At 47.9% G+C, this 21,064-nt stretch overlaps 1 protein-coding gene across 3 annotated transcripts in view; it reads left to right on the forward strand.

Annotated features, from left to right (window-relative positions):
• YLPM1 (YLP motif containing 1) overlaps positions 1-21,064 on the forward strand; it is a 50,517-nt gene that overhangs the window by 8,583 nt on the left and 20,870 nt on the right. For all 3 annotated transcript variants that reach the window (XM_073610469.1, XM_073610470.1, XM_073610471.1), the window contains 8 exons: positions 3,248-3,436; positions 7,019-8,262; positions 11,835-17,321; positions 17,427-17,538; positions 19,058-19,232; positions 19,378-19,479; positions 20,528-20,684; positions 20,763-20,875. In XM_073610469.1, the coding sequence (XP_073466570.1) occupies positions 3,248-3,436; positions 7,019-8,262; positions 11,835-17,321; positions 17,427-17,538; positions 19,058-19,232; positions 19,378-19,479; positions 20,528-20,684; positions 20,763-20,875 (7,579 nt within the window). The remainder of the gene's footprint in view (positions 1-3,247; positions 3,437-7,018; positions 8,263-11,834; positions 17,322-17,426; positions 17,539-19,057; positions 19,233-19,377; positions 19,480-20,527; positions 20,685-20,762; positions 20,876-21,064) is intronic.

Genomic DNA, 21,064 nt, shown 5'->3' on the forward strand with positions numbered 1-21,064 from the left:
CAACATTTGTTGGCCGAAAATTGGACAACAATTGTCAAAAGGAGCGTACTAACTGTAAGATTTTAAGACAACAGTCTGTCAACAGACAATCCCCTGCCAACAATCGAACCGTGTGTATGAGGCTTAGGAATCCACTTCAGACCGTTTTACCTGCTTAATTGATGAAAAAATAATGGAGTGGGCCACACCTGGCCATGAAACCGCTTTTGATTCAATTGTCCAATTACTTTTGGTCCCTTGAAAAAGGGGGGGCGGGGGGTGACTATTCTTTAAGAGCTGTAACTTTTAAACCCTTCCTCCAATTTGGATGCAGATGCCCTCAAATTAAACCGGAGTGTGCACTCTCAGCCCATATCCATTATATAACTATAGCTTAAATATGTTTTGGTAAATACCTGAAGAAAAATAAAATTGTTCCTGTGTCCAAATCTATATGGACCTAACTTTGTATGTTGTAGATCTAGTATGATTACCCGACTTTGTCTTTACATTGGCATCCTATAGCCACCGCCACATCCCCTCTCATACTTTGAGATGGGGAGCTAATCACTGCTGTGTTGGTCTGTGCATCGCTTTCTGCTTTTTGATTCTTAATTTTCACACATGGTGATCCTGCCAGCAACACACTTCCTGTCCTAGGATGACAATGCTTACTGTACAGTATCTGGATTAGTAGCATTGTCATCCTAGCAAAAGACTACAGGACACCTCCCTTCCCTCATCATATAGGGGAAAGGTATTCTTTTGTTCACATATATTGCTGATAACATTATTGGTTGCTAAGCGTGCAGCACAGGAAGTTATTTCTGGCAAGATCAACATTTATTTTATTTTTTATACTTATCAAACGGCTATAACAAATCTTTCGACTGCATATTTAACCAGTTTGTGCCGAGCGCACGTAAACGTGTAGCCTCTCGGCAGCCGGGCCTTGGCGCAGAGCGGCCACATATTTTCATGCGATAGTGCCAACAGTGTTGTCCCGGGAGCATGCGTCTTATGTTCCCGGCACAGTGCCTGGCAGCTCACGGAAAGTTCCTGATCGCTGCTTGCGATTGTGCCTTTTCTGGTTATGTGACCACTGTGACAAGTAATCGTTGCGGTCACGTGGGCATACAGTGGGGACGGAAAGTATTCAGACCCCCTTAAATTTTTCACTCTTTGTTATATTGCAGCCATTTGCTAAAATCATTTAAGTTCATTTTTTTTTCCTCATTAATGTACACACAGCACCCCATTTTGACAGAAAAACACAGAATTGTTGACATTTTTGCAGATTTACTAAAAAGAAAAACTGAAATATCACATGGTCCTAAGTATTCAGACCCTTTTGCTCAGTATTTAGTAGAAGCACCCTTTTGATCTAATACAGCCATGAGTCTTTTTGGAAAAGATGCAACAAGTTTTTCACACCTGGATTTGGGGATCCTCTGCCGTTCCTCCTTGCAGATCCTCTCCAGTTCTGTCAGGTTGGATGGTAAACGTTGGTGGACAGCAATTTTTAGGTCTCTCCAGAGATGCTCAATCGGGTTTAAGTCAGGGCTCTGGCTGGGCCATTCAAGAACAGTCAGAGTTGTTGTGAAGCCACTCCTTCGTCATTTTAGCTGTGTGCTTAGGGTCATTGTCTTGTTGGAAGATAAACCTTTGGCCCAGTCTGAGGTCCTGAGCCCTCTGGAGAAGGTTTTCGTCCAGGATATCCCTGTACTTGGCCGCATTCATCTTTCCCTCGATTGCAACCAGTCATCCTGTCCCTGCAGCTGAAAAACACCCCCACAGCATGATGCTGCCACCACCATGCTTCACTGTTGGGACTATATTGGACAGGTGATGAGCAGTGCCTGGTTTTCTCCACACATACCGCTTAGAATTAAGGCCAAAAAGTTCTATCTTGGTCTTATTAGACTAGAGAATCTTATTTCTCACCATCTTTGAGTCCTTCAGGTGTTTTTTTAGCAAACTCCATGCGGACTTTCATGTGTCTTGCACTGAGGAGAGGCTTCCGTCGGGCCACTCTGCCATAAAGCCCCGACTGGTGGAGGGCTGCAGTGATGGTTGACTTTCTACAACTATCTCCCGACTGCATCTCTGGAGCTCAGCCACAGTGATCTTTGGGTTCTTCTTTACCTCTCTCACCAAGGCTCTTCTCCCCCGTTACCTCAGTTTGGCCGGACGGCCAGCTCTAGGAAGGGTTCTGGTCATCCCAAATGTCTTCCATTTAAGGATTATGGAGGCTACTGTGCTCTTAGGAACCTTAAGTGCAGCAGAAATGTTTTTGTAACCTTGGCCAGATCTGTGCCTTGCCACAATTCTGTGTCTGAGCTCTTCAGGCAGTTCCTTTGACCTCATGATTCTCATTTGCTCTGACATGCACTGTGAGCTGTAAGGTCTTATATAGACAGGTGTGTGGCTTTCCTAATCAATCAATATCACGGTGCGAACTGTCAATTCGGACAGGAATCGGATCGCATGGTTGTGAACACCCGTGCGGACCAAAAAAAAAAGGATCCTGCACGACTTTGGTATGAATGCGAAGCACATTCAACCATACAATCTGTATGGCTGAATGCACATCGCACAGACATCGCATTGTGATTTGCACAGCAGTGGTGCAAATCACATGCAATGTCTGACATCGCAGCAGTGTGAACCCAGCCTCTATCCATTTCTCCATGCTTTATTTTGTTGAGAAATCACTTTGAAAAACAACCCCATAGCATTTCATGCCGTCGCCATCTTGAGTAAGGGCAGATGGTTCAAGTAGCATTTACTTCCTGGAATCCATCTGCCATTCACTCTAGCATGCAGGCAGGAGCGTGTGCTGAGAACACCCCCCTCCTCACCTCCTAAAGGCTCATGGAATGTATAACATATTTTGCCTGGGCAGGGAAACCAGGACGTAATGTGAAAAAAAAAAAAAAAAAAGTTTTAAAACAAGTAAATATGATATACTTGCCTATCTATTTAGTAGTACTAGCAGCCTGAAAATTAAAAATGTTAATTATGAGAGTGAAGTTGCACTTTTATAGACCAAAAGAGCTCAAATAAGAAAAAAATGAATTGTTGGGGTTCTCGTACACTTTAAGGAGACAAGGCACAGATGGTATCGGTCTAGTAAATATGACTACCTGGTGTAAGCAAAGCGGGCCATGTATTGTATTGTCTTGTGTGGGTGATCAGAGCCATGTGAATGTGATGAGCTGGGAATGTTCCATATGTTCTGACTTTTTTTTTTTTTTTTTTCCCCCAGTCTGATCTGCCAGAAGATCCAGAACAAGCGCAAAGGCTAAAGACCCTGCAAGAAGCGGCTGCTCACTGGCAGCAGCATGAACAACACCGCATAGGCTTCCAGTACCAGGGCATCATGGCAAAACACACCGCCATGCAGCAGCTTCTCCAGCGCTACCAACAGATTGTCCAGGAGCCTCCACACCTGGCTGTAAGTGACACAGAGGGACGGGTCAGAGATGAGCTGATTGGAGGGGGGGGGGTGTCAATTGTCTCTGTACAGTTAGAGGGGGTCAAAAATATGCGTGTGGGTTTTTTTTTTTTTTTGTGGGGGAGGGGGGTTTGTCTTTGTACAGTCTGAAGTAGGGGTGCACCGAATGGAACTTTTGGTGCCGATACCGAAAATGAAGGATGCACTGGGCCGAAAATGACAGTTTTAAAAAAAATATTTATATTATTTTTATATATCATTGTATTATATTCAACTTTTTAATTAATAGCATCAATTTTAAATTAATATGAATTTATTGTTGGCCATTATTGGCATCTTTAGTGCAAGAAAGGTCAAGAAAAATGCAGTCTGCAGTCTCTAACCATCTCTTGTACCATGTCTGCAATCACTTACTTAAACTTAAATACATTGCTAATAGTATTAGCAAAATTTCCATTAGTTGCACCTCTAGCAGATATGATACTGAAGAAGGTCAGACTGCAGACATGATACAAGAGATCAATGCAGCCTCACCGGTGTCCATCAAATGCAGCCTACCTGTGCCCAGCAGCCTCACCATTGCCTGTCATATGCAGCCTACCTGTGCCCAGCAGCCTCACCAGGGCATGTCATATGCAGCCTACCTGTGCGCAGCAGCCTCACCAGGGCATGTCATATGCAGCCTACCAGTGCCCAGCAGCCTCACCAGTGTCCATCATATGCAGCCTGCCTGTGCCCAGCAGCCTCACCAGTGTCCATCATATGCAGCATACCTGTACCCAGCAGCCTTCCCAGTGTCTTTCATATGCAGCATGCCTGTGCCCGTATCAGAGTGGTGATCTCCGCGTGTCACGGAGCAGGGTTTGAATTGCCCGGGCCTCAGTAACAATGTCCTGCCTCCTGTGATCACGTCCCACTGATTCAATGTCCCACCATTGGATCAGTGTGCCGTCTATCACAGGAGTCGGAACATTGTTACTATGGCCCGGAGTGTTCAGCTCCGTGACATGCGGAGATTGCGGCAATTAGGGAGGGAAATGGGCGACACCCAGGGGCTGACCCCGCCCCCTTTCGGTATCGGCTGAATGAAAAAACGGTTTTCGTCCGATAATGTTTCGGTGGCCGAAATTTCGGTGCACCTCTAGTTTGAAGTTACAGCGACTTCAAAGTAGTTCCTGCACTACTTTGGTCCAACTTTCATGTGTCATGAAGGCCACAGACCTTAATATTGTCTCTCAAAAGTCGCACTTGAATGTTATACATGCAACAATTGTGCAACAGTTGTCTATTATCAGTGGTCAAAGCCAGAGTCGCATCTGCTGACAAAGAAATGATCAGTCTATAATTTTAATGGTAGGTCTATTTTAAGTGAGAGACAAAATAACAACAAAAATACCCAGAAAAACGCATTTCAAAAAAGTTATTAATTGGTTTGCATTTTAATAAATGAAATAAGTATTTGACCCCTTCGCAAAACATGACTTAGTACTTGGTGGCAAAACCTTTGTTGGCAATCACAAAGGTCAGACGTTTCTTGTAGTTGGCCACCAGGTTTGCACACATCTCAGGAGGGATTTTGTCCCACTCCTCTTTGCAGATCCTCTCCAAGTCATTAAGGTTTCGAGGCTGATGTTTGGTCGAACCTTCAGCTCCCTCCATATATTTTCTATGGCATTAGTGTCTGGAGACTGGATAGGCCACTCCTTTTGTTGCCTTGGCCGTGTGTTTGGGGTCATTGTCATGCTGGAATACCCATTCACGACAAATTTTCATTGCCCTGGCTGAAGGAAGGAGGTGTTCTCACTCAAGATTTGATGGTACATGGCCCCGTCCGTCTCATCTGCATAGAATGCATTGAGGTGAAAAACCTCGAGGGTTTACTACTCCTTTTAAGAAATCATCACTGGAACAAACTCATTGCTTAGAATATGTAATATAATTCACCCTACGGCCACTGTTTCTTTCAGAGACCGACTGTCATTTCTGATAATTCTCATGAAGGTGAACCAGCTTCTCGTTGAACCATTTCTTGGTGGCTCAGTCAGTCTAAAGTCACGCACTGATATGTAAACGGTATTCGCACCACACGTTTGAGGTATCTCCACGAACATTGGAGCAAGAGCAAATCATTCTAGTGCTAGACCACCTCTTTAGCTCTAAACAGGTAACCTGTAAAAAAGATTGAAAGCGTTTCCTATGGAGATTTTTAAGTACTATAGTTTGTTGACATTCCACGAGCGTGCGCAATTTTAAATTTGTCGGGTATCTATTTACTCGGCGTAACCTCATCTTTCACATTTTCCCCCAAAAATTGGGGTATATATAGTTTTTTGTTTCTAATTCATTAACCATTTACCGACCAACCATTTTCCATTTCATTAACTATTTGCAGACCAGGCTTTTTTTGTCACTTTTTGTTTACAAGTTTTTAAAGTGGAGTTCCACCCAAAAATGGAACTTCCACTTTTTGGATTCCTCCCCCCTCCGGTGTCACATTTGGCACCTTTCAGGGGGGAGGAGGGAGCAGATACCTGTCTAATACAGGTATTTGCTCCCACTTCCTGGCATAGATCACCGCGGCGCTTGCGGTGACCTACGCCACTTCCGGCACCTACACTGTCCTTCCCCGCTGTATTCTGGGAGACACACAGGTCCCAGAACACAGCCGGGACCAGAGAGGACGCGCAGCGCGACTTGCGCATGCGCAGTAGGAAACCAGGAAGTGAAGCCGCACAGCTTCACTTCCTTATTCCCTTACCGAGGATGGCGGCGGCAGCAGCCGAGAGCCGACGAACGGATCGGCTTCGGCTGCCGACATCGCGGGCTCCCTCGACAGGTAAGTGTCCATATATTAAAAGTCAGCAGTTGCAGTATTTGTAGCTGCTGGCTTTTAAAAAAAATTTTTCGGCGGACCTCTGCTTTAGGTCAGTATTTTTTGCTAGAAAATTTAATTAGGACCCCAAACATATTTTTTATAAAATGACAATCGTTACAATTTTTTATATCACACGGTATTTGCGCAAACAATTTTTTGGGAAAAAATACACTTCAGTAAATTTAAAAAAACAAAACCCAATATATTCCCCAATTTATTTTTGTACAATGTGAAAGATGATATGCCGAGTAAATGGATACCTAACATGTCACAATTTAAAATTGCGCACACCCAAGGATGACAAACTACAGTACTTAAAAATCTCCATAGGCGGCGTTTTAAACGCCTTTTACAAGTTACCTGTTTAGAGTTACAGAGGAGGTCTAGCACTAGAATTATTACTCTCGCTCTAACATTCACGGCAATCCCTTGTAATAGAAAAAAGGATGACAGGTCCTCTTTATGGAGAGATTTGGGGTCAGAAAAACAGCCACCGGCTAAAAAAAGCAATACCGGGGTTATGGCTGATATACGTATTGCGTTCGGATAAATCTAGTTGTGGGCTGATGTACTCGCTGCTCCTTTTAATAGGTGAAACCAGTCGGTGGTGTTCTTCTTTTTTTTTTTTTTTTTTTTATTATAAGATCGAGCGATTGATCTAGTGTTCCAGTCCTTCCTCACGTCAATCTCTTATTTCCTCTGTACAGGCCATGACTGTAGATGTTCAGCTGCAGCACTATGAGATGGAGCAGAAGCAGCTTGTGCCGCTGTACCAAGATTGGGAGACTCAATTCAAGAAGTGGCAGGAGTTACTGCAGACCTATCCCCACAGGGATCAGCTGCATGACTACCAGGTCCAGTGGGCATCTTGGCAGACCCACATGAGATCCACAAAGACACATCTAAAGGATAAAATTGCCTCTCTAAAAAGCTTAAAGCAGCAGTATGGTGGCAGTCACTATATAGGAAACATTGCTGTGGTACCCCAGTACCCGACATACTCACCAGTCATTTCTCCGGCTGTTCCTGCAGCTCCGCCCACTGGAGTGAGCGTACAGGCTCCCTATACCGCTCCGGTGGCACCACCAGTGTATGGCACCGGCCCACCTCCCGCTCTCCCACCTGTAACTCCATATTCTGAAGCAACGCCACCTCTTCCACCTGCGACTGCTCCACCCCCTCCTCCGGAATCCAGTGCACCACCCCCTCCTCCGGAATCCAGTGCACCACCCCCTCCTCCGGAATCCAGTGCACCACCCCCTCCTCCGGAATCCAGTGCACCACCCCCTCCTCCGGCTTCCAGTGCACCACCCCCTCCTCCGGCTTCCAGTGCACCACCCCCTCCTCCGGCTTCCAGTGCACCGCCCCCTCCTCCGGCATTCAGTGCTCCGCCCCCTCCTCCGACATCCAGTGCTCCGCCCCCTCCACCACCTGTTTGCTCCCCTTCAGCAGAAGTTGTACAACCTCCTCTACCCCCTGCCACTGACGCACAACCACCTCTTCCAGCAGAAAGCTCTTTCTCTGCCCAAGAGCTGGAAACCACATCTGTTCCAGCGCCTGCACCATCCTCTTCTACCAGCCCGCCTGCCACCACCAGCTCATCTGTCATGACATCTGCACCCTCCACAATGCCTACAGCAGGAACAGATCCGCCGGTAACTGCAGGACCTTTAATTTCCGGAAATATGACTCTACCTACTGCACTGTCTTATCAGTCACATCCGGCTCTGAGTGCTCAACCACCACTGGGCCATAGTGCCCCTCCCGTGCCTTCCCATAATCCTCCACTGGAATTTCCTTCTCCTGGCTTAGACAAGCAAAGCGAGGACGTCAAATATTTAAACCCACCTCTACTTCCACCGGCCCCTGATCGGGAGTTGACGCCCACTGTCCCTCCCACGCCTCCTAGCTTGATGGCAGGGGTGCCCTACGAAGCACCCAGAGAGCCAAGGTAAGTGTGTTTTTATATCTAAAGAATAAAGCTTTGCCATGAAGGCCTCATGTATAGAAGATGAGAGCTGTAACAGAAGATGCTGCCGTATCGCCAACAGTGTGTTCACTATGGTGTCTGCAGAGTGTTCCTCCTGCGATCTGCTTGGTATTGTAGGGGGGGATTCTAGAATTCAGGTAGTCAAACTTTATTTATTTATTTTTTTTTAACCACTTGCCACCCAAGGTGTACATACATGGATGTCCTTGGGTTTCAGTGGTTATACTGGGATGCCTGTAGGTATCATTCTTTTCAGCTGGCGATTCCATTTCATGCAGAAGTAATCTAAGTGGCTAATTAGGCACTTGATCACTTCTGCGGGTGGCAGAAGGGTGTCCCACTCCTCTTCCCGCAGCTGCCTCTCCCGGGCTCTCAGGTCTCATCGCGGAGGCTGGAAGCGATGCGGCTGGAGGCAATGACTGCCCTGTACAGAGAGAGGAACTGATGACGTTCCCCCTCTCTGTAACCTTGGAAACCAGGAGCGATGAGTAATTTGTCGCTTCTGGGTTCCGCCCCTTTGTTTACCTGCCCACCAGCGCCCAGGAAAGCAGCCAATCAGACTGATCTGTGTCTGATCAGCTGCATGGGAGGCCAGAGGAGAGGTTTGGGGTTTAATAAACCCCAAATCTCTCTATTAAGGGGACCTGTCATGGCCCATGCTGTGACATTTTCATCCAAAGTTTGTATTTAAAAAAATATATATTTTTAAGTGCCCCCGTCCCACCGTGCTTACGCACAAATGCGAGTGCATGCGTTACACCCGCACGCATATGTAAATTGTGATCTCATCACACATGTAAGGTATATTCGCAAACCTCAGAGCGAGAGCAATAATTCTAGCTCCAGACCTGTGCAACTCTAAACTGGTAACCTGTAAAGGCGTTTAAAGCGTTGCCTATGGAGCATTTTAAGCACCGTAGTTTGCCGATATTCCACAGGCAGACACAATTTTAAAGCGTTACATGTTTGGTATCTATTCACTCGGCGTAAAATCTTTCACATTTATACAAAAAAATTTGGCTTACTTTAGTTATTTTTTTTTTTTTTTTTTTTTTTTTTTTTACAAAATTGCGTTTGGAAAAACCGCTGCGCAAATACAGTGTGACAAAAAAAATTGCAACACCCATTTTATATTATAGGGTCTCTGCTAAAAAATAAATGTGTGTATGTATATATGTATGTATATATGTGTGTGTATATATATATATGTGTGTGTATATATATATATATATATATATATATATATATATAATTGTTTGGGGGTTCTAAGCAATTCGATTTTTACATAGAAGAGCGAAGTGTCAAAAATGGCCCGGATGGCAAGTGGTTAAATAATCCACATTTTTTGCAGTTAAAAAAAATATGCATTTACAATTTTTTTTTTTTTTTTTTTTTTTTTTTTTTTTTTTTTGAGCCTGGAAAGCATTGCACCAGGAATCAGCAGATCGCGAGTGGTATGCAGGTCTCCTGCAGACTGCCAGTGTAAGCTGTCTGCCCATACATCATTAGTGCAGGCAGTTGCACACTAATAGGAAGATTCAATGAACTACCAGAGCGCTCAACAGTGCCGTGGTAGTTTCAGAACTACAAGTCGACAGCCGCAAAGGATGTCGGTACTTGTAGTTCATTCACAGAACTCTGTGAATGAATGATGCTTCCGTGTGGGCAGCATGATTGGAGAATCGCTAATCATGGTGTGATCAAATGCTTTTTAGGGTATGCTTCTTGTAGACCCCAGATCTCTCCCTAAAGAGTAGCTGTAGCATACCTATTGCTGTCACAAAGGATGCCTACATTTCTTGTGACAGCAATAAAATTGATCAAAAAAAAATTTTAAGACCCCTGTCACACCGAGTCAGTTTTCAGGCATTTTAGATCTAGAAAATAGCACCTGTAAAGCGCCTGAAAACTGCTTCCCATTCTCTGCAATGGGTGCTTTCACACCCGGGCGGTGCGCTTGCGGGACGTTCGGGAAAAGTCCTGCAAGCAGCATCTTTGCGGCAGGTTGGGAGCGCTGTGTACAGTCCCTAAACACCCTTGCCGATTGCAATGAATGGGCAGCACTTCGTAAGTGCCGCAACACCCCTTTGGGGTTAAAAGCGCCCCGCTAGCGTCCGAAAAAAGGCAGAAAAATGCGGCGCTAAAATGAGCAGCACTTTACCGCAAACGCGACCGCAGCCCCACTGTGAAAGGGGTCTAAGTGACAGTGTAAAAAAAGAAAATGAAAAAGTGCCCCCTCCCTGTCCCCCTATGTGCTGAGAGGCGAGCACACGTGTCAATCCCACACATGTGAGCTATCCCCACGGACATAAGATAATGGCCAGTAATTCGAGCTCCAGACCTCTTGACACCTAACTGACACATAATCACACACATAGGTTGGACTTGATGGACTTGTCTTTTTTCAGCCTCACCTACTATGTAACCTCCTGTGTAAATCTAAAGTGGTAACCTGTAAAGGCTTTTAAACCGTTGCCTATGGATCGTAAAATTTACGCCATTTGTCGCCTTTGCATGGGTGTGCGCAATTTTACTTTCAAAATATTTCTTTTTTTTTTAAAAAACATAGAATACAATACATTTAATTATTGTTTTAAATGTTCATTAACATTTCATAACATTAAATCCTGGAAAATAACGAGTTCACAACAGTAAGCTTGGGGATAAAATAAAATTGGGGATAAAATAAAATTGGATATAAATAAAAGGATGGATATTCCAATCCTGTGAGGCCAACTTATTAGGTAACCCAGTCTGGTGGAAAGCACTAAGGAAACAGAGGTATTCCTAACCTCCAGCACCCCTAACGGGATCATACTGTGCCGAAGGAGCGAACCCTCCACCCCCCCAACAACCCCACCCCCCTCGGTCAAAAAATGTTTTGACAGGAATATCCAGTCCAACATGAAGGAAGATAAACTGAACTTATCTATAAATGTTGATATAATTAAAATTGGAGATAAGAATCCTCAAATGTCATTTCCAGGTGTCCTCAAAACATATAGATAAAAGGACAGAAGAAGAAAAGGAAAGGAAAAGGAGAGAAAGAAAGGGGATGCGGGTCTATCCTAATGCTTGGGAGGAGAGAGAGCCGGTGTGACACCATGCGAAATATAAGTCCCTATATATTTAGCCCAAGGATCTCAGGTTTTTTCAAACTGTGGGATCCTGTCGGCTAAAATGCTGGCTAACTTTTCTTGGGTCATTATCCAGGAAACTTTTCTTCTGACCTGACAAGAAGGGCCTAGGTTTCTTCCAAGCTTTCGCTATTATAAGCTTGACTCCTGTGGGGTGTGCCCAATTTTAAAGCGCGGCGTGTGTTGGTATCTATGTACTCTTGGCGTAACATCATCGTCTTTTATATTTTACCAAAAAAGTTTGCATCAAAATTCAAAAAGTGTATTTTTTGAAAAACTGCTGCGCAAATATGTGACATACAACATTTTAATCTGTAGGGCCTGTGCTTTAAAAAAAAAAAAAAAGTGTCATCTTTTGTGCCTGCTGCACTAATGATTTGTCTCTTGGTTTTGCAGATTCGCAGCCCAGGGACCTGGTTTTGCACCACCTCGTTTCCCCCCTCCTGGGTCACATGGTTTCTATGGCTCCCAACCTACACAAGACAGGGAGAACCAGCACTGGACAAATGAAAAGGACCAGTCCACCCCAGCAGCCGCATCCAAGCAGTATTTAGAAACTACTGATCAAAAGGTTCCAGCTAACCGATGGGACAGGCCAAAAGATAATCCTGATCAGTCCTGGGATATACCTAAACCACCTAATGTTTCAGAATCCGCAACCAAGGAGATGTCTGATTACCCCCCTGGACCAGGGTCAGATAGAGAGTCAAAGCACCCAGCAGAAATGTGGAACAGGCCTGATGGTCCTCAGTTTAACAAGCGGGGAAGTCAAGGTGATGACATGGGAAATAAATGGGATCAACCTCCCGATGGTAGGTGGGGTGGATCTAATGAACAGTCCGGTGATAGGCGGAGCAATTTTCAGGATAGGTGGGGTGTAGAAAATACTTCATCCCCCATGGACAGATTTGGGAATGCCCAGAATTCTGGATCAAACAGGTTTGGTGGTCCTGAAGCTGCTCCCTATGAAAGAGATGGGGTGGGTCCACCATATGACCAGCATGCTGCTTCTGAAGTTCCTTTTCGGGATAGGTTTGGCCACCCTGATGGTTCTCAGCGCTTTAGGTACAATGCACCAGACTTACAGCCAAGGGGAAGAGCTAGATTTCCCTCCATAACACCACGGGGTAGGTTTCCATTTTCTGAAAGCCAGCCCAGACACAGGTTTGGTGCTCCAGAAGGTCGACCATCCAGTTTTGGCTATCCTGAGACTTTTTCAAGAGACCGCTTTGGGGGCCCTGAGCTGCCATCTCCTCAGGACCACATGGGAGGCCCAGAGCAGCCACTTGTTCGTGATCACTTTGGAAGCTCCGAACAACCACCTACTCAGGAACGCTTTAGAGGTTCTGAACAGCCACCTTCACAGGAATCATATCAGGAGGGCGTTAGAGACCCCAAGATGCCATCTACCCATCACCACTTTGGTGGTCCTGAGCTACCTCAAGCTCATGACCGCTTTGGTGGCCCTGATGTTCCTGACCGTTTTAGGGGCCCTGAGATGCCCCCTCCTCCCGGGGATCGTTTTAGGGGCCCTGAGATGCCCCCGCCTCCCAGGGATCGTTTTAGGGGCCCTGAGATGCCCCCTGCTTCTGGGGATCGTTTTAGGGGCTCTGAGATGCCCCCTGCTTCTGGGGATCGTTTTAGGGGCCCTGAGAAGCTCCTTGCTTCTGGGGATCGTTTTAGGGGCCCTGAGATGCCCCCTGCTTCTGGAGATCGTTTTAGGGGCCCTGAGATGCCCACTGGTTCTGGGGATCGTTTTAGGGGCCTTGAGATGCTCCCTGGTTCTGGGGATCGTTTTAGGGGCCCTGAGATGCCCTCTGGCCCTGGGGATCGCTTTAGGGGCCCTGAGATGCCCCATGGCCCTGGGGATCGCTTTAGGGGCCCTGAGATGCCCCCTGGCCCTGGGGATCGCTTTAGGGGCCCTGAGATGCCCCCTGGGGATCGCTTTAGGGGCCCTGAGATGCCCCCTGGCCCTGGGGATCGCTTTAGGGGCCCTGAGATGCCCCCTGGCCCTGGGGATCGCTTTAGGGGCCCAGACATGCCCCCTGGCCCTGGGGACCGCTTTAGGGGCCCAGACATGCCCCCTGGCCCCGGGGACCGCTTTAAGGGCCCAGACATGCCCCCTGGTCCCGGGGACCGCTTTAAGGGCCCAGACATGCTCCCTGGTTCCGGGGACCGCTTTAAGGGCCCAGACATGCCCCCTGGCCCCGGGGACCGTTTTAAGGGCCCAGATATGCCCCCTGGCCCCGGGGACCGTTTTAAGGGCCCAGACATGCCCCCTGGTCCCGGGGACCGCTTTAAGGGCCCAGACATGCTCCCTGGTCCCGGGGACCGGTTTAAGGGCCCAGACATGCCCCCTGGCCCCGGGGACCGCTTTAAGGGCCCAGACATGCCCCCTGGCCCCGGGGACCGGTTTAAGGGCCCAGACATGCCCCCTGGCCCCGGGGACCGCTTTAAGGGCCCAGACATGCCCCCTGGCCCCGGGGACCGCTTTAAGGGCCCAGACATGCCCCCTGGCCCCGGGGACCGCTTTAAGGGCCCAGACATGCCCCCTGGCCCCGGGGACCGCTTTAAGGGCCCAGACATGCCCCCTGGCCCCGGGGACCTGTTTAAGGGCCCAGACATGCCCCCTGGCCCCGGCGACCGGTTTAAGGGCCCAGACATGCCCCCTGGCCCCGGCGACCGGTTTAAGGGCCCAGACATGCCCCCTGGCCCCGGCGACCGGTTTAAGGGCCCAGACATGCCCCCTGGCCCCGGCGACCGGTTTAAGGGCCCCGACATGCCCCCTGGCCCCGGCGACCGGTTTAAGGGCCCCGACATGCCCCCTGGCCCCGGCGACCGGTTTAAGGGCCCCGACATGCCCCCTGGCCCCGGCGACCGGTTTAAGGGCCCCGACATGCCCCCTGGCCCCGGCGACCGGTTTAAGGGCCCCGACATGCCCCCTGGCCCCGGCGACCGGTTTAAGGGCCCCGACATGCCCCCTGGCGACCGGTTTAAGGGCCCCGACATGCCCCCTGGCGACCGGTTTAAGGGCCCCGACATGCCCCCTGGCCCTGGCGACCGGTTTAAGGGCCCCGACATGCCCCCTGGCGACCGGTTTAAGGGCCCCGACATGCCCCCTGGCCCTGGGGACTATTTTAAAGACCGTGATATGCCCTTTTCTCAACCACAACATAGATTTGGGGATTTTGATGGTCCACGTCGGGATAATTGGAGCCCTGCTGATAAAGACAGTTTTGGTGCTGCAGATATGCCCTTTCATGACCGTCGAGATAACAGGGTTCCCTTTAGTGATAGGTGGGGCCCAGGTGATAGAAAAGGGAGACCAGATTGGCCACAGGGGAGAGGTGATGGGGGAAATAGGCCACCTTTGCTGGGAGCTTCTCCTTTAGAGAAGTCTGAAATACAAGGTAATACGGCAAATGTTACCACTAAAAGTTATCAAAGCCAATTCAATAAGAAGCACATTTCTAAAGAGACTGAAGTCTGTCTGGGTGCTGATTCTTTTGCTGGTGATCAGAGAGATGAAAAACAAAAGCAGCAAAATATTGATATGAAACAAGTTGATGAGCCCTCGAAGGATGGTGCACCCAAGAAAGAAGGTCCAGCTGTGCAGGATGCTTCAAAAACTGGAACCTCAGCACCTTCTGAGCTGCATAAACCAGTAAAAGCTGCAGATTCCAATACAGATAAATCAAAAGCTTCGGATTTGCCTAAAACTGATCCATTGGGTGGCCAAACATTGCCTGACCTGAGTAAAGTAAATAAGCCATTGCCTGCATCATCAGTTCATTCAGATGCATCGAAGGGTCTTGGTCAAATAGAGACTACAAGTACATCTGATAAGCATGAAATAGATTTGCCTGGCCCCAGCAAGCCTTCAGTGTCACAGGTTTCATCTCCCAAAACTGCTAAACCAGATGCTCCGGTACCTACCCTATCAATGGCCAGTAAGCCAGTAGAGCCTACTGATGGTCCAAGTTCCTTTGGAAAACAGGATGCTTTTCAGAGTCCTTTCCCTAATAAGTCAGGTGGCCTGCTCCCTACTCCTGGGACAGGTGGCCCTTTTACACCCCATAACATGCCACCATTCAGGCCACAGGCTCCTCACTCATTGCCAGGTGACCCTTGGGCTCCTCCATTGAGGCCAGTTGATCCTTGGGCTGCTCCTGTTAGGCCATCTGGACCAAGGGGAGCCCTTCCAGTTAGACCAGGTGGCCCTAGGGCAGCCCTTCCAGTCAGGCCAGGTAGTGGGCCAAGGGGAGCTCCTCCAGTCTGGCTGGGTGGGCCAAGGGCAGCTCCTCCAATCAGGCCAGGTGCACCATGGGAAACTCCTCCAGTCAGGCCGGGTGGGCCGAGGCCAGATCTTTTAGTCAGGCCGGGAGGGCCAAGGGGAGGTCCTCCAGTTAGAATGGGTGGGCCGAGGGGAGGTCCTCCAGTTAGAATGGGTGGGCCGAGGGGAGGTCCTCCAGTTAGAATGGGTGGGCCGAGGGGAGGTCCTCCAGTTAGAATGGGTGGGCCGAGGGGAGGTCATCCTATTGGACCTGGTGCTCCTGGGGGGCCCTTTTCTAATTGGGAAGAGCCTCTAGAAAGAATGGCTGAAGGTGAGGACAGTGATAATTATGATGCGTCCATGGGAGCTGATCCTTTGGGTGAGGACCCCTATACCGAGGCAGATGAAGAGGAGGGAACTTATTCACATGGTCCAGAGGGTCATCATGGCAGACCAGAATTTCCTGATGAAGATGATGATGATGCAGGAGGTTATTTCCACAAAGAGCCAGGCAGGCCAGGTGGTTTTAGAGAAGATGATGCATCCTTTGAGTCGGAACCTTTTGCACAGGATTGGCCAGAAAATTATGATGTGCGATTTGATCACCGTGGGAGAGGAAGAGCAAGAGGGTTTATGCGTGGTCGACCTCCACCCAGACCAGGCAGCCGTGAGAGAGATGTTTTAGATGACAGAGACTTTGAGCCACGAGGGCATTTGCCAGATGAGAGAGCTTTATTTAGAGAAGGTTTGAATGAGCCACCACCATTTGGTCGAGAGCCTTTACTTAGAGATCCAAGGTTTCTTGATAGAGAGAGGTTTTCTCAGGATCCACCCTTAGAGGTGCGAAGGAGGGATTTTGCACTCGAGGAAGAGCTATTGGAGGAATGGGAAAGAGAGAGATTGTGGAGAGCTCGTAATCCAGACCACCTAAGAGATCCATTTCTGGATCTATATTTGAGAGATGAACGACTGCCCTTACGGCCACCACACCTTCCTCATGATATAGATGTAAGACGTGATCCTCTGTTTGATCCATACCTAGACAGAGACCTAGACCGAGTCATAAATTACAACAGGCTAGAAAGACCTTATTTATTTGAACTGGATCTTGACAGAGATTATCCGAGGATTCCAGAAGACCTTGATTTAGCACTTCGGGATAGAGATTGGTTGTCTTCTCGAAGGCCTTTGTCTCCACATCGTCCATATTCTCCTCTCAGAGCACGTTCCCCTCTACCACCGCTCCCACCAATTGACAGATATCTGGATGATAGGTGGAGATTAGATAGAGAATTGGCGGATAGAGATTTCCGTGATCGTGAGCTCCGTATTAGAGACTATCCAGAACGCCCCCTGTGGCATGAAGACATAAATCCTGATTTGCTTTCTGAAAGATCAGAATTGGAGCTAAAAGATGGTCGATGGTATCCACCTGAAGAAAGAGTGAGCGAAGGCTCGAATACAGTTCCCGGAGATTCAGCTTCATCGGCTCTTCCTGAACAGCCAGTGATACCAGAAGGCGAGCCTGGCTCAGCGGCGGGCGTTCTGGCACTGAGTCAGCGGCAACATGAGATCATTCTGAAAGCGGCACAAGAGTTGAAAATGCTCAGGTGGGTATTTTTTTTTTTTTTTTTGGTATCGTCTTAAGATTTTTCTAGGAATTTCATGAATCGTTCTGTGAATTGTGCACTTAACATTCCATTTGATTTGTAAAGGGAGCAGAAGGAGCAGCTGGATAACTTAAAAAACTTTTTCGGCGATCCAGAACCATCAAACACTACAGGAAAACCGGCGTCCGATGTAAAGGAAAGTGGGGAACCAAAACAGGTAGGTTTTCAGTAATGCATGTCTTATGATTTTAGTGACCCTGTAAAAATCTCAGGTGAGCATTGCATAGAATTGTGTAATTTATAGCACGGTTATCATTGCTTGTCAGTACATGGTGCCAGTCAGTTACTGCTGCTGTTAAATGTAACTTAAAGTGGTTGTAAAGGCAGAAGGTGTTTTTTTTTTTTTTTTTTTTTCGTAATGCATTCTTTGCATTAAGATAAAAAGCCTTCTGTGTGCAGCAGCCTCCCTAATACTTGCCTAAGCCCCATCTCTATGTCCACAGGTCCCTCAGCCATCTGGGAATATCCCTCCTGATTGGCTGACACACTGCAATCAAACTCAACCAATCAGGAGAGGTGGGGGCGAACCGCAGCTCCATGTCTGAATGGATACAGAGCTGCAGCTCGGCTCGGGTGCCCCCATAGCAAGCTGCTTGCGGTGGGGGCACTCTACAGGAGGGAGGGGCCACTTTAGGTGAGAGCTGCTGGGAGCTAGAGCGCAGGCATGTTTGGGCGCTGGGAGCAAGTAGCTTGTTTTAAGTGCTGGGGGACTGGAGAGGGAGCAGGTTGAGAGTTGGAGCAAGCGGGGTTCAGGCATTGGGGGCTGGAGAGGGAGTGGGTTTAGAGGCTGAGGGCTGGAGAGGGAGCAGGTTGAGCGTTGCAGCAAGTGGGTTCGAGCATTGGGGGCTGGAGAGGAAGGTTCTGGGTGTTGTAGCTGGAGCCTGTTTAGGCGCTGGCGACTAAAAAGGAAGTAGGTTTGGGGTCTGCAGAGGGGGCAAATGTATTGGCCTGCTTGAGCTGGAGGGGGAGGTGCTGGGAGTTAAGCCTCGTACACACTCTCAGATTGTTGGCCAACAAAGCATCAGACTTTTGTCCGAAGGGCATGTGCCAGGAACTTGTCTTGCATACAAACTGTACACAATTGTTGGCCAACAAACGCAAAAGTAGTGACGTACTACAAGGAATTTCAGCTCTTGGGCGCCACCCTTTGGGCACCTGCTTATGTCGTGTTTGGTGAGCATTGATTCTGAGCATGCGTGTTTGTACTTTCAACTTTTGTTTGACGGACTTGTGCACAGAGGATAGGAAAATCTGACAACAGACCGTTGTCCTGCCATCCAACATTTGTTGGCGGAAAGTTGGACAACAATTGTCTGATGGAGCATTTGAATTTTACTCAAACAGTCTGTCATCACACAATTCCCTGCCGAAAATCCGATCGTTTGTACGAGGCTTGAGAGTGGGAGATGTTGAAGCAGCTTGCATGAGTAGAGAATGCAGGGAGGGTTGCAGAAGTAGAATGATGCTCTTGCTCTTGGAATATAAACGGCATTACCCTCTGACTATACAGGGTGCCAGAGATGTGTGAATCACAAAACTGGCTTAACAGAATTACAAAAAATGTTGCCGCTGAATAGCTTAAATATATGTATTTGTGGGTTTAACGTTTGACTCGAGTTGAGCTTTAGCAATAGGAGACTTTAAAAACACTTATGATGCCTTTTGTTTCCTGTCAGCCACCACCTAATGCTCCTGTGACTGGAGTGGACCCAGCATCCTCCACTTCAGCAGCTGGTAGAGCTGTCGGTGACCAGTTCGGTGATCTTTGGGAACAAGAGAGGAGGGGGGCCCTTCCTATGGGTTCCAAACTTTCTGGAATTCAGCAAACTGTGGACTATGCTCATGGCCGAGGTGAGGAGCCCCTCCATAACTGTCCTTTGTACGCCCCATTACTTTTCTTTGTATGCATGGTCTGCTGTACTGGTTACCACCTCATTACTATCCTCTGTACGTGCTACCTGCTGCACTTGGGACTCATGGTATGTTTTTGTTTTAGATCTTGCTATTGGGAAAGTGGAGCAGACTCCCTATGGTGAGCGGGTTATGCTCCTTCCAGAGCCGACAATGGACAGAGGTGGAATACCTCCGTTTCAGAAAGGTAAGTGCTACACTAAAGACCATATGTGAGTTCTAGACATGTAGCTCCCTCCACATTACCTGACCATGCTACATGTGTGTCACACTGTAACCCTTCTGTCAGTGGTACCTTTCTGTGCTGCCTGTGGGTCAACTTTGTGAGCTATGTGTGTCACGCTCTAACACAGGGGGGTCCAATCTTTTTGACCTTCCTGGGCTACATTGGAAGAAGAGGAATTGTATTGGACATAAAATACACTAATAATAATAATAGCTGATAATCAGAAAGTCGGGCTGATCACTAGTTAATGATCACTGATATAAATAATGTACCTATCTGAGCAATAATTTTCCTTCCAATCTACCTTCACCTGCAACTTTTTTTTTTTTGGGGGGGGGGGGGGACACTGTTTTCTTTAGCAATGTGGAAGCCATGCTAGAATAATACATTATAGATGAGGGGATTTGATTTAAACTATATGTGCAGTGTGGGGGGTTGTGGGCAAGGGGCACAACTGAAATCTTGGGCGCAGCAACCCCCTAGATACAGACAAGTGGCATTTTTTTTTGCCTGCCCTTATCGAGTCCCTGCCTTTGCTGCTGCCAGTGCCGTTACAAACTCGGCATCCCTCCAGAGGTGCCTGAATTCATTGTCGGCCAACGCGGCTGCTATGATTCCATGGTATCCCCGGCTACCCTCCATACGTGCTTAGCTTGTCCCTGTCAACCGCTGTGGCTTTTATGCTTGCTCGGCATCCCTACAGACATGCCTGGGCTGCATGCTGAACTCTCTGGGACACCCCTGCTCTAATGGCTCCACCTTCTGAAATCGAATCTGTCCATGCTGCATGTGTGTCAAAACTATACCTGCTCCCCCTTCTGCCAGGTCACCTGCAGTGCTACATGTGTCACACTAAACCTGCTTCTTGAGTATGACAATTTTAGCACTGCACTCCATCTTCTAGCTGTGTCCCCTTTTCATCATGCATGTCAGCTGGTTCTGTGTACTTGTTTGTTTTTATCTTGCCCACCCCAGAAGTGGGTCAGCACTGAAGCTTTTTCTCTTTTAGATTTTTTGTTAGATTCCTATGATCGTGACTTCAGGGACCGGGATCCCTACTATGAAAGGATGAAAAATGCAGATCGGCGAGATTATGAACGGGATCGTTCAGATAGAGATCGTGCTGATCATGAGAGGGATCGTGATCGTCATTCCCGAGAAGACCGGTATGTGATCGTCTGTTGAGTGCAAAGCTTATCAGGGTGGTGTTATGAATTTCACAATCATCTGTATATCTTTTGTAGGTCTTCCTACCGTGACAAAGAGAGCTTGAGCCGACGTAGCACCTCTGACAAACAGCAATATGATCGGAAGGTGGATCGGCCTGGATATGAGGTGCCCCCACCATCGTATGGAGGTGAGGCTGACTGACACACTGGGGTTGATTTACTAGAGTGTAAAAACTGGTGCAGCTGTGCATGGTAGCCAATTATCTTCTAACTTCAGCTTGTTCAATTAAGCTTTGGCAATACAACCTGGAAGCTGATTGGTGCAGAGGTGCACCAGATTTTGTAGTTTAAGTAAATTAACCCCACTGCGCCTGTGT

Source organism: Aquarana catesbeiana, linkage group LG13, assembly GCF_042186555.1.
Source record: "Aquarana catesbeiana isolate 2022-GZ linkage group LG13, ASM4218655v1, whole genome shotgun sequence".
Lineage (NCBI taxonomy): Eukaryota > Metazoa > Chordata > Amphibia > Anura > Ranidae > Aquarana > Aquarana catesbeiana.